This window comes from Pongo pygmaeus, chromosome 17 (genome assembly GCF_028885625.2).
Source record: "Pongo pygmaeus isolate AG05252 chromosome 17, NHGRI_mPonPyg2-v2.0_pri, whole genome shotgun sequence".
In the NCBI taxonomy this organism is placed as follows: Eukaryota; Metazoa; Chordata; class Mammalia; order Primates; family Hominidae; genus Pongo; species Pongo pygmaeus.
This window is the reverse complement of record NC_072390.2, coordinates 29,333,487-29,347,108: the sequence shown is the minus strand read 5'-3', so window position 1 is coordinate 29,347,108 and position 13,622 is coordinate 29,333,487. Positions and strand designations below refer to the sequence as shown.

Sequence of the window (13,622 nt, the reverse complement as noted above, 5' to 3'; positions counted from 1 at the left end):
TTGTCAAGTGTTGCATTTAATTGCCACTGACTTAATGAAAGCTGGCATTTTTTTCAGGCAGGTATAGCATTATTAAATGTCCTTTCCATTCACTTTATAATAAAAGATATCTTGGAAATCATTCACCAGCATCTCTCTGACTTAGTCAGAATATCCTACATGAATCAAAGAAAGGTTCTAGTGTTGGACATCCATGGGATTTGAGGAACGAGGAGATTGCAAACATGCACTTTAATTGTGCTTTGGCTTTTCAGTGGCACATGTTTCCAGAAGGTATCAGTCAATTTACTCTCTATTTGAGAAGATATAAAAAATTGGGAGGCAAACAATTATTTATTATTAGTGCTCAAATTACTTTTTGGTCTTTTTTAAGACTATTATTATTATTACTATTACTATCACTATAAATGCATTCATTTTTTTAAAGTAGTAATCCCAAGCAAGACTAATAAATCAAGAGATGTTCCCAGGCATGAAGCTGAAATAAAACTAGAAATACAAATAGAATAAATTGTACAATCAAATGAGCAAGCACTCAAGTCGTATTTAGTGCTCCAAACACATTACGCTGCATGGTTACATAAGCAGAAGGATTAGTATTTAGGTCACCAAATTAGTCTTTTGAATTTTCTTGCTCTTTATCAAGAATTCTATTTGCTTCCTGATATCATTTATCATGATATATTAACCACAGCACTTTATCTACCAGTATTTCCAATTTGTAAACTTCTTACCAATAGATATAACCTTATGGAAGAATTATTAGTGGCTCTGACAATAAACCATAACTGATGATATCTATTAAATTTTACCTATAATGCAAAGTGATTTTGCAGAATTCTCACTTTCATGGATTAGAAAACACATTTTATATGTTTGCCTTGACTGTGTTTATGCACTAAAAAGATTTTGAAGAAATCAAGTAATTATGTGAGGAATTCAAACTAACAAAATTATACTTTTGTTAATAAAATTATATTTTTTTACTTTAATAGAATATTTGTATTGAAAAGCAGGTTTTCTGCCTATATCTTTTTGTTTGCAGCTTTGTGCATAAACGAAGTATTAAGCTGCATCTATACTTTGTTATTCTGGCCAAATCTGTTTTCAGTGACTATCTCAAAATGACTGGCTGTTTAAAAATCAAAAGGCATAGTGTTTTTGGTGCCAGTCCACAAAGAATACTCATACACATTTGTGACAGTATGTCTGAGTCTTAACCTTTCCTTTTGCTATGAACACATACGTGAGGAACAAAAAAAAGGATGTTTATTATTAACAAAGATAAATTATTTATGTTTCCTCATGTAAATTATGCTGCAAAATTGATGTAGAAATCTGTAGAAATATATTCAGTTATCATGTCTAGATTCTGAAAAATGACCTGTGGCTTGATAGAACAACCCCCAAGTTTATGCTGTCTCCAGTCTTCACAGTACATGGATCAACACACTTGATCCATGATCCAAACAGTGTTGCCAAGTGACAGATTCTCCTGTCAGTTTTATCTCCTTATACACACGTCTAGGGAAATGATTTCCAGAATTTGAAATTTCAAATTAAATGGTAATTTTAAAGCAATGTATAATTCAGCAAAAATCATTCTTGCTCATAAAGATAGCTTAGGTCCAATAAGAATTTAGTTTGTTAGTTCTATGTACTGATACTTCTCAGTTAAGAAGCCCTGCTAGTGAAGGTCATTTAAAAATGAATCATTAAATATAGAATGTAGGTATATATGTTTCGAGCATTTTAATGCCAAACCATCGTAATTTTAATTTCAAATATCCTTCTGCTACTTATAAAGGAGACATCTATTTATCTATATCTATAGATCAGAGATATATAGTTTTTTGTTTTGTTTTTGTTGTTTTTTTCCAAAATAAACACCTCTGTGCTATGGAGATACTAGGTAATAATTAAATATCAATTACCTTATGAAAATCTGGTTTTTTAAATTGTGTTTTGTGTTCTGCATTTGCTCATGCTGGCCCCACTGGCCAACACACCTTTCCCAGCTTTTTGTACCTATCTGACATTTTCTTCATTTCTCAAGACTCAGCTGGAAGATTTGTATCACAATTCTCTTGTAATATTCACATTACAGTAAAATTACGGTTTGTGTGCCTGTCTCAGAAACAATACTATTACAAGATTCTGTGGTCAGAAATTGTGTCTTTCACAGACACAAAAAGGATATTTTTATCCTTTCTACCTACCACAGTGCCTATCTGACTCATGATAGGCAGAGTATAATGTATCTGAAACTCATCTGAAAGCAATTTGTGTATTTTACCAAAAGGGCAGAAGCTTGAGACACAGCTGCTTACTACTACAGGTGAAATTGGGTGTTTTTTAGGTTGTGTCTATACAAAAGGGAGCGATAAGGCAATTAGCCACATAAAACAATGGCAAAAGTCTCCACAGAGACAAAGTCATTTTCTGATCTGGTTTGCTTCGATTGACCTAGTTATATCAGTCATTAATAACTTTCAGATTTTTTTTTAGACATATAGACATAGTTTAAAGATACTGGAGTTTCTCAACTTAAAATAAATTGTTCATAAATTTGCCCATAAATTTCTTTTCAATTATTAAACATTATTAGGTGTTTAGCATTTACTAGTATCAAGTGGGTTTGCATTAATAATACAATGTTGTGTTGAATTTCTTAAATATTAAAAAATATATGAATTAATGTCAGCCATGCATTTGCAAAAAGAATATTTGCTAAGGAATAAAAGTTATTGCAATTTTTAAGACACTTTACATACAAAATGATCTATAAACAAGAGTAACCAAATGCTCTTTTATGAAACAAAAAGCTTCCCTAGTGATTCTGGCATATCTTTTTTTCTCTTTTGGCAGGATGCTCTTTTTCTTCCACTACTGGGCCTGCCTATTTTCCTCCCTTGTTATTTACAGTCAGCCTTTGTGGGACTTGGTCACAATGTAGGATCAGAAAGCACAGGTTATTGAGACAGGCCCATACTTTGTAACACTCCAGGAGAATCTGCATAATCTTTTTCAGTCTTTTCACCAGCAATGACAGTATGTTATCTTAGTAACGAATCAGCCCATGTCCATGTCATAGCTGGCATTATTAAAGGGGCAACAGCTAAGAGCCCATTTCAAGTGGAATAACAATATCTTTCCGGGTGGTGGAAATCCTGAAATGCTTCTGGCTCTGGGGTGAAGGCTAAGTCCTTAGGATGGCTGGCATTTGTAACTCCTACTGCAGTTCACACCCATGTGGGCTCAACACTAGCACAGTGCTTTTCTGATGTCATAGATGAATGGATGGCATATAGAAAATAAGGAGCTCCTCAGGTCTTGGCAGAGTTGCAGGTAGTTTGACTAAAGTTGGACTCCTTAACTGATGGTGGCTTAATAGATGAAACATTGAATTTTCTTATCAATTTAAAGAAGAATCTCATTCCTTTTTGAAGAAAAAAACCCCAAAGATAACTTCCCTGGGGTACGGTGGGGTGTCTTATATTGTTTTTCAGAGTTAATCATTCAAAAACTTAGTCTAAATATTCACCTAATGATTTTTACTCCTCCCTTCCAAATAACAATAAAAATTTTAAAATAGTCTGGGTCTATGGAAAACAAACTCCATAAACATCAACCTATTCTTTGTTACAAGTAAGAAAAATATCAATCTTAAACTGCAACCCTTAATACAAGAAGATCTTATTTATAAAATGTATTTTTATATCATGGCAAAAATACTATCCTAATCCAAATACAAGTCCATGTACTTAGTCTGTACTAATTTTATGTGTAAGAGGGTTTTTCTTAAGTTCTCTAGCTCAAAAAAAATCAAAACTGCATCTTAAAGAACTCAAAATTACTAAAGAAAAAAATTAATATAGAAAAACTTTTGTCTAGACAATTTAAATAAATCAATAAAGCACCTGATCTCTACTTGAAGCCTAATAGGGGGCTGAGACCTCAGGGACTTCACTGGCCTTTCTGATACGGCTAGCCTCAATAAATGGAAATGCAATAATTGTGGCTAAATGTAGCCAAATGTGCCAGTTTGGGCGTTCATTCATTGTTATATAATATTACGATCCTGGGACCATAAGGAGCATATGCTTAGCTCTTGATAGTTCTATGTTCTATCAGGAGGCACTGCAGCAGCATAAGCCCTCATGTTTTAAGGTCTAATTTTTCTTTCTGATATACCTAAATTTTAAAGACTTTTTAGTACCTTAAGTTTATGGTTGTCCCTAACTACTGAGTAGTAAATTTAGCCTACTAATTGCTTTTCTGTATTTTGCCTTAATAATAGTAGTTAACACTTACTGAATATTTTTATGTGCCAGGAGTTGTTCTAAGTCCTTTAATTATATTAGGTTATTTCGTCCTCATTTAAATAATTAATTCTATGTGTCGAATTCTATTATTATCTCCATTTACTAGATGTGAAGACCCAGTTATGTTATATAACCTCCTAAGTCACACTTTGAGCCACTATGCTATGTTGCCTTATACTTTAGATTTTTAAGCCTAAAATTATTCTATTAATAAAAAGGAAGGTCATATGAAGTAATTGTTTAGCAGTTGATTCTATTTTAAATAAAAGGAACAAACCTTTGTATAATACTCTCTATGTTCCAAGCCCATTATAAGCACTTTACACAAATATTAGTTCATTTAATCTTTACTCCAGTCCTGTAAGGTAGGGACATTATTATTCCTATAGTGTGGAAAAGGAAATTGAGACACAGAGAGACTATGTAACTTGTCTATGGTCACCCAGCTGGTACATGACAGAAATTCAGGGAAAAAATACCATCACACCAATTGTTGCAATTATTTTAACATTTGAGTCCTGCCACTGCTGTTTGTCTCAGAATAAATTGTTCCATGTTTCTAAATCTTAGAAACCTCATTTATAAATTAAAGGTGGGGGGATTCTATCATTTATAAGCCCCTTTCAAATACTCTTATTTATTGTGTACAAAAACCCCTGAAAAGTCACTTACAAAAAAACTTGTTCATGCCTGTCTGAAGATTTACGAACTCCAGCTTTTTATCTGACTGTGCATTCTGACAATTTTCTGCATGTCTCTAAGAATGGTCTGGAAAGGGATCTGGCAGGAAATAAAGAATATATAAAGTATTTTGATGGTCTCCAGAAATGCCAATTTCAACTCAGCATCTGCCGACAGGTCTACCTAATCTTCCAAACTCTGTGTAAATCCTGGATCCACCATTTACCAGCTGTGTAACCCTGGACGACAATTCCATCTTTCTGACCTCAGTGTCTTTCTCTGCAAAACAGGGGTAAGAATAATCCTACTTCAATAGAGCTGCTGTGAGGATTCACTGAGATAATGTGTACAAAGTTCCTACAATAGTACTGAACCCACAGTAAGTACTGAGTGAAAATTAGCATTATTATTGCAGATTTCTGCTCCTATGAAAGTTAAGATTGTGAATTACTACACTTATACACTTCCTCTGAAGTCTAAAGAAATCACAGGCTCCTCCCAAGATTTGGAAAATTGAGCTCATCTTTTTCTATCTTCAGAAAAAAAATCTAGTTAAATTGTTCAATGGTTAAGTTAGATATTATCTGATATGGAGCTAAGTTTGTGAGATATAAACAGTATTCTGTCCACCTCTCCTTAGTTAAGCTAAGAGGTATTAGCTTTATTATTTGCTAAATGTCACTTAGCATTTGATAAATGTAGCATTTACAGTGCATTCTCCGAGGACTGGAAACAGTATTGTAGAACACCAGAACCTGTTTTCCCCTTGAAGTAACACGCTGTCTCAGTATACAAATTACCCAGTACCCAAGGTAATGGAGAAGAAAACCTAAGGAAGTTTGACATTTATTTTGGAAGTGTGATAAAGCAATTGAGACTGTTGAAATTTAACACTACCTTGAGGTCTTATTACACTTGCATGTCACTCATTAGTGCAAACTCACTTTTGCTTTATAGAAGAGCCCAATATATTAATCTACAGCCTTAAAGTGAGTTACTGGCTTAATGCAGATCCAATCTGAGAATAAATTAGGCCCTTTTAAAGTGCATTACAGAATGTTGCGCTAATGGTAGTTGATGACTTATATTCACTCTTTGCGAAGTTGTAGGTACAAATGTGATACGATTACATCCAGGACGAGAGCCTGAATTTAAGTAAGGTTTTTAGAGCTGAAGATCTTAGAGATTATATCATCCATCAGAGGCCCAGAGGGATTAAGTGATTTGTCTAAGGTTATACAGATAATAGGTGGATATCCCAGATTTCAGACTAGACTTTTTTGAGCTCAAGTTCAAGGAAGGTCCATTCTTCTACAGTATGCATTCAGCAATATATTATAATGGTAATAATAATTACAATAACCCCCATTTATTGACTACATCCTGTGGGCCAAGGGTTCTGGTAAACTCCACACATATAAACCCTCCTCTGACCCTGACCCTGTTCTATTCCTCTCGTAGCTCCATGAGGTATGTCTGATTCTCTTCATTTTACAGAAAGATGACTGAGACTCAGAGTTTGTGACTTGTACAAGGCCTCACAGCTAGGAGATGCCAACAGCTGGGTCCAATCTCAGCTCTGAATCTGCACTCTTTCTACAGGACTAGCTGCTTTGCCCAAGGAGACCAAAATGACCACATCTTGTCTCCTGGTCTTGAAAATTAACTAATTCACTTTTAATGACATCAAGTGTAAACAATCTACCAAATTATTAAAACGTTATCTTTTTGTCTATGTAGGCCATGGATTCAAGACCACTAACTTATAATCAGTGATATCCAAGAGGATGGGAAGAGAATATTAAGCCTGGTGCTCTGCAAATTAATACTTGGAGGTAAATGAGAAGTATCATAGGCATATTACGATTTACTTAACATTTCATTCTATTTGAAAGAGAAATTCCCAAATGTTAAATACTACCCTACATTTTAAGCTTAAAAATACGCTGGACATGTGACAATGGTGCTGAGTACTTTAGGGGAAGATCACAACAGTCCTGGTAGCAGTGTTACAGCAAAATATTTCAGAGGTACCAGATGAGCTAGCTCCAAGGCAAATGAGGCAATATTATGTTTAACTGTTTGTTCGGAAACTTCTTTTATTAAAAAAGATTTTAAATATTAATGCTATTTTCAATACAGGTGTGATAACACTCAATAAAGCATAGTGTACTTGATATAAATTTCGGAATGTAACAGTCCGTCTAGTTCCTGGCCCCCTCCAGTCTCCACCACATACCCTAGTAGCAAAACGTACACACCCGTTTAAAAATGAAGAAGCTTTTGGGCATTGGGTGAGCACAGTGGGGTGGGGCAAGGAAAGTGCTCTTTCCTGAATTATTCATGCTTTTGGCTTTGACTTCAGTTAGTAACATCAATTCTAAGAGAACTGAGACAAACTCTTCTATGTTCCGCAAAGGGAGGGAGAAAAAAGCCTGCCATTCGCAAGCAGCTATGGGCAAAACCAGCGCAGAGTACAGGGGTCGGGAAATTAGGGATTAAAAAAAATTGGAGTAAAGTGCACAGTTACTGTCAAAAATATATATTTTGATCCTAAGAAAATTAAAAGATTTTATCTAATGGACTAGATTGCTGACCTTTTAATACATTTGGTTTTCATTGAACATACAATCACCATCGGACATAAAAAGACTAGTTTGCTTTAAAAAAAAAATCCTTGGAGTTATCTACAGGAATCTTGTGGACGCAATTCAAGGATAACATTCTGCAGCTCTTTGGATATTGAATGTTGTCCTCGTATCAGTCCACAAAAGAAACAGGGACCTGTTAATGCACTGATTCAAGTGGGCGTTTCTCCCATTTTCTCTTTCCTCCTCCCCAACCCACCCCTTTCTCTAAATGCCTGTGCTTTCCAGTTCTTCTACCCCTATGGCATGAGACCTGGAAATCATGATGAGTTTCTCCTTGTTTGTAAACTGCCTCTGCACCGGCTGAGGTTGCTCGGCCGTGGGTGGCTCCTGGCTGGCACCCTCCGGCGAGCTCTGCTCCGCACCCGGAACGGGGGCGGCCACAGAGTCTCGCGTTTGACCAGCTACTGCGTCCAAGACCGACTCGGAGGAGGTGCCGGCCTCCCGCAGGGGTGTGTAGCCCTTATTGCTGCTGGATGGGTCATCCGACTGGGAGCTCCCGGAGTCCCGCCTGGTGGGGGGCAAGCTCTCCAGCCGCAGGGGTGGCGAGGGGGAGGCGGCTTTGACCAGAGGGCTGGAGTCCGGGTCCGCACTCACCGGGGAGGGCGGGGGCTCGGGGGACGGCGGCGCCCGGTAGTCCGGGAGCCCGCTGGTGCTGCGGCGCCGCAAGGCCGCGTACCTGCCGGTCCTGGGCAGGCGGCCGCCCTGCCCCCTGGCGGCGCGCGCCGCTACCGCGCCCTCGGGCTCCTCCAGCTCCTGGCGCGCCCCGCGCAAGCTGCCCTCTGCTCCGCGGAGGTTGGTCATGCTCAGGTCGAGCTCGCCCCTCGGGATCTCCAGGGAGCCGCGTTCCCCCGGAGGCCTCTGCCAGCTGCAGCTCGCGCCCTCCGCGTCCCCGTCCCTATCGCGGTCCCCTTGCAAGGGCAGCAGCGCGAAGGCGCTCAGAGAGGAGTCCACGAAGGAGCTGGCGGTGCTCTGGCGCCCCCAGCTCTCCGGTGGGCTGCAGGGAGCGGGACTGCTGCAGCTGCTAGCGGCTGCGGCGGCGGTGGCAGCGGCGGCCCGGCGACGGCCTGCCACGCCCGAACGCTCGCGGTAGACGCTGTACACGGCCTCGGCCAGGCTCGGGGGCTCCCGCGGACAGCTCGGGGAAGAGGCCAGGTCCGGCGGGGACGCGGAGCCCCGAGGGCGACCGCCGCTCAGCGCTGCGGGGTGAGGCGGCCACGAGCCCTTGGCCAGCATCGCCGCCGCTCCGAAGGCGTCCCCGGCGCCACCGCAGCTCCCGGGCTTCAGCTCCAGGCCCCGCGACTGCACGTAGCTGAGGAAGCCGTTGAGCGGGATGGCCCCGGGGGGCGCCGCGGCGGGGGCCGACGACGACGAAGAGGCGGCTGCGGCCGCCGCGGCGGCCGCCGCGGCCGCCAGGTCTTTGGCGCGGAGGCTGTGCACGTCGATGACGGTGGAGTAGAGGTCCCGCAGGTTGATGATTTTGGTCTTCTTATCCCGGTTCTCGTGGAGGACCGCGTTTGCGCAGATGAAGAGGAAGATGCCGATGCCCATGATGAGGGGCCCGAAGACCTTGAGCTTGTCAGAGTGCAGGTAGCCAGAGAAGATGCGGAAGAAGAAGCCCACCGACGTGGAGGAGGAGGAAGGGGAGGCGGCTCGCGCTGGAGGCGTGCTCCTGGGCGCGCCCGCGAAACTGGAGTTGACACCCCCTGGAGCCCTAGGGTGGCTCCTGGACCGGTTTTTGCTGCCACTGCTGCTGCTGTTGGCCGTGGTTGGGACGCGGTGGCTGCTGCCCGCAGGCGGCAGCTGCTTACCCTCCTCCCGATTGGCCCCGGTGGCCTTGGGCCAGTAGCCCACCACCGCCATGGCTATGCCCACCAGCAGCACCAGGATCCCACAGAGGGCGATGAGCCCCGAGATGGAGCACAGCTTCAGCTTGCCTTTCACCACCACCACGTCGTTCTTGCGCCTCTTCTTGGCTTTCCGCTTGCGCTTGGGTATCTGGCTTGGGGGGCGGAGTGGATCCTGCTTTCTGGCGGAAATCCTTAGCAGGCCGCCGGTGGCGATCATGGCGAACTCCTGGAGTGCAGGACTAGCCTCTGGGATGGAGGCTTGCGCAGGGAGGGCGCCAACTGCCCACTAGCTGTTCAGCCACCTCCTCCTGCTGCAAAGCAGAGGAAGACAGTCAGAGGGTGTCGGCTTGGCTGCAGTGACATCTCACGCTGCAGCTGCCCTACTCCCAGATCCCACTCCATGTATGCCCCCCACCCCAGGGCCTTTATCCACTAACTGAAACAAGGCCAAGTACAGAGGCTGGGGCCAGATAGACATTAGGGATGGGAGACGTTGTTGCAACAACTAATAGGTGGTTATAAAACATTGCAATAACTAATACGTGGTGATAAAACCATCTGAGAATATGCCTTCTTCTCCCCGCTCCCCACCCATCTCCCCCACACACTCCATGGTAATATGAGGGTTTGAAATGAACAATGGAGTTCCAACCATTAGTAAAACCTAAATGTAGGGACTCAAAGTAGTGGTTAAGGACTTCCCTGGCAAGATTCTTTTCCTCAGTCCTTCAGGAATTGGAAGATTTTTCAAGGGAGCTGCCACAGGAGTTTCAAGTCTCTCTAAGCTGGGGAATCTGTCAATGTGTGGCCCAAAGTCACTAAAACAGTCAGGAAAGTTACTACTGTATAAAGACAAAGGAATTTATTTCACTGGATGAAAATCAAAGGTCATATAATGGCAGGCAGGCGGTTTCTTTACTTCAGATAATTAATAGAGAGTTCACCACTGGGGAAGCAGCAGAGATATTGCAATACTCTGACAATAAATCCCTTCACAAAGTTGTTTCCCACCTATGCCTGTTCCTACAGCTATGTGCAGGCAGATCCCTTGCACGGCCTTCTCTCCTCTCAGCAACATCTGGACAGCTTCTTGGGGTGGAATATTTAGTTTTAGGTAACTGCTTATGTAACTGAGCTCTTCCTTCTGGCCTTCTTTCCTCCCTCAGAGGAACTCCCTTAAAGGTATCATGTGCCAGATTTCATCAGGGAATTTGAGAAGTCCCCTGGAATCTCCAAGATGAAAGATCTTTTTCTCATATGGGAAAATTACAATTAAAAAAACTAACACTCTGCCAAAATAGCTTTCTGGCCCCTTATTAAGGTGCCAAGAGCATGCTACAGAGTCCCAGTATTCAAATGAGTAGGCAATTAACTAGGTAAAGCAGTCTACATAATATGATGATTTGTAGAATGACATTTCTCCCAAGCCAAAACTGTTCTGTTTTGTTTTGTTTTTCCCCCTTATCCCTTTCTCATGAGGTCATTTTTAGGAAGGGAGGGTGGCAACAATCAATGGACTACTCTTGGGAAGTTTATTTAGTTGTTTGTAATAAAGCCTGGGTAGGTAAATTCACAAATGCATATTTGTGGTTATTTGGCAGCCTCTAAAAATTACAGTCTTGCTGTATCTCCAGAGTAGAACATTTTCTGTCCCATTAGTTGTTTTCCCTCTTATGAGGTGCTAAAATCAAGGACATTGTATGAACTGAAAGACTTAGATATCACTCCCAAGCCTTTTGCTCTTCTATCCTTTATCAGGTAATTCATGTTTTAGAATAAACTCCCCCTTGAAAATGTGTGGTAGGTAGAATTTTGCTTTTAATTGGTGATTGGGTGAAAGGCTTTGGCCCTTGAGTTCCTCCATTATATCAATATAGGCAGGATCTTTTCTCCATCCGTGGGAATGCAAATGGTAATCAGCTCTTTGCAATATTTGCAAATCAATATCTCTTTGGGACTTAGTTGGGTTTCAGTAAAGAGAAGCACCAGGTAGATAAGAGAGGGGTCAGTATAGAGAATACATCTATAAACCTTTAAGCTGCACCAGTAAGTACAGATTGAAACAAACAAAAAAAAGAGCTTACTGTCTATCTCTAATCCCAAATAAGTAAGCACATTTATTATGTGGTCGTAACATAGAGACTGTTGTTTTAAGTGATCCTTGGAGTCCAGCATGTTAAATAATCTGGAGATCCGTGGTTATCTTAAGAAGGCTTTAAGGACCAGACATTTTTTAGAAGCGAACTCAGACTCAGTTGGCAGGGTGGCTCTCCCACCGCAGAAAGGCTACATGTTTTGTTGGGCATTGATCAGGTGCACCGGGAGGCTGGATGCCTTGGGGGAGGGGGAAACTCACTTGGATTTCTCCTCAGCAAGGCAGCTTTGGCTCCGGTAGAATGTAAGGAAGGTTGAAATGGATTTCAACAGTCCTTTACCGCACATCTTTAAAATGAGTTTAATAGCTAGTAATTAACTCCCTCGTTTATTATTCCTTCAGCTCTGTTGAAGGCTGTACTCCCTTTTAATGTATCACCATCTGACACGAAATACAAACAAAGGTCAGATGCCACAGGAAACCCACCTTTGAGGTTTTCCTTTATACCTAATGAAAGAAAACAAACTTAGCAGTCAAGCTTGGCTGCCCTCGCAATTTACTGCCTGGAGCTGGTCTTACCGTGGTTAAAGAATGGAGGATGGGGGAAGCAAAGGAGGGATGTCTAAAAATACAACTGCTTCCAAGAGAGACATTTAAGTTCTCCGCTCATGATGGATTAAGCCCCACTCTGAGGCTCGGAGGCTCGGAGCCCACAGGCTGGGAGCGCTGTGCTGTGCCCGGTACCCAACCCAGGTCCTCGACCCCCGGCCCCTCACTGGCAGGGCGGCGACCCCCTGGCCCCTGGCTTTGGTCTGCTTATTGATGTTAGCTGGAGTCACATGAGTGCAGCAGCTGGGAGTCCGCCTCTGGAAAGGAGACAGGCAGGAGCGAAGTGAGGGCAATCCTGAACTAGCTTTTTCTGGGCAGCGCATCCCGTGTAGCCAGCCCAGGAAAAAGCCTCTCACCGAACACCAGCCCGGGGCGCGGGGGCTCGGGGACCCGAGGGGCGGGGAGGGGCCCCCAAGGGCTGGGGACTGGCAGAATTGCTCAAAATGGCAGCACTCTCCGCACACAAGATCGCTCACTTACCCAGGGAGACCGAGGGAGGTCGGGGCCGGCGAACGGGCGCTCGGGCGACACAAAGGAACCATGGAGAAACTTTTTCAGCCCGAGCCGACGGCGGAGCGCAGGGACAGCGCCCCGGGGCCCTGCATCCGAGCGCGGCTCAGCAGCCCCGCGGGGGCGAGCGCCCGCCCCAGGCTCGCAGTCCCCGCCGGCGCTGTGGCGGGAGCCATTTCCAAGAGTTTCCAAGAAGTGTCAGGTCCTCCGCATCCCGCATCCCGCCTCGGAGCCCTCCTCTCCGCCGCTCATCCTCCAGCTCGCGGCGTCCCCTAGCGCGGCGCTCCCGGGCGGGCCCCCGCGGCCGCGCCGCCGGCCCTCGCGCCTCTTTTGTGTGGCTGCGGCGCGCCGGGCTCCACCGGGTGGAGTTGAGCCCGCGGCGGCGGCTCGGGGCGGCCGGACTGGCGGCTGTTGCTAAGAGACCGGAGCCATGACACAGGGAAATTGCGGCAGGGTGGCGGTTGGGGCCCGCCCGGCTCGGCGGCGTGGGGGGGCGCCCCCGCCCCCCGCCCCCCGCCCCCCGCCCCACCCCCTCGTCCGGCGCCCCCCCCACGCCGCCGGCCTTCCCCGCTCTCCCGCGTCCTCCGCCGCCCTCCGCCCGCCGCCCGTCCCTTCGGAAGCGCAGACTCCTCGGGGAGGAGGAGGCGTGAGGGGAGGCGGCGGAGGTAGCCGGCGCGGGGCGCTCGGGCCGCTGGGCAGGGGGCGCGGGGTGCCTCCTCGGCCTCGGCTGTCCCCGCCTCGGGGCGCCCCGAGACCGCCGCCTGCCTCCGCGGGCAGCTTTGTTCTTCTTTCTTCCAACTACCTGTCTGAGCCGCGGGCCCCAGAGGCCCCAAAGAGAGGCCCGGAGGGTCTCCCCAGCAGCATCCGAGGGGCGCTCTCGGGGAGCTAGGGGCCAGAGTCCGCG

The 13,622-nt window shown here is 44.8% G+C and overlaps 1 protein-coding gene across 1 annotated transcript; it reads right to left on the bottom strand.

Moving 5' to 3' along the window:
• Nucleotides 1–314: 314 nt before the first annotated feature.
• Nucleotides 315–13,175, bottom strand: TMEM200C (transmembrane protein 200C). The gene is made up of 2 exons (XM_054460566.2): nt 12,689–13,175; nt 315–9,815 (listed from the first exon to the last, which is right to left on the bottom strand). Exon 2 carries the CDS (start codon nt 9,719–9,721, stop codon nt 7,862–7,864), a length of 1,860 nt encoding a protein of 619 aa, XP_054316541.2. The 5' UTR covers nt 9,722–9,815; nt 12,689–13,175; the 3' UTR covers nt 315–7,861.
• Nucleotides 13,176–13,622: the final 447 nt, after the last annotated feature.

Excerpts from the sequence above, each read along its gene's own strand:
- TMEM200C (XM_054460566.2), bottom strand. The coding sequence starts at position 9,721 with ATGATCGCCACCGGCGGCCTGCTAAGGATTTCCGCCAGAAAGCAGGAT.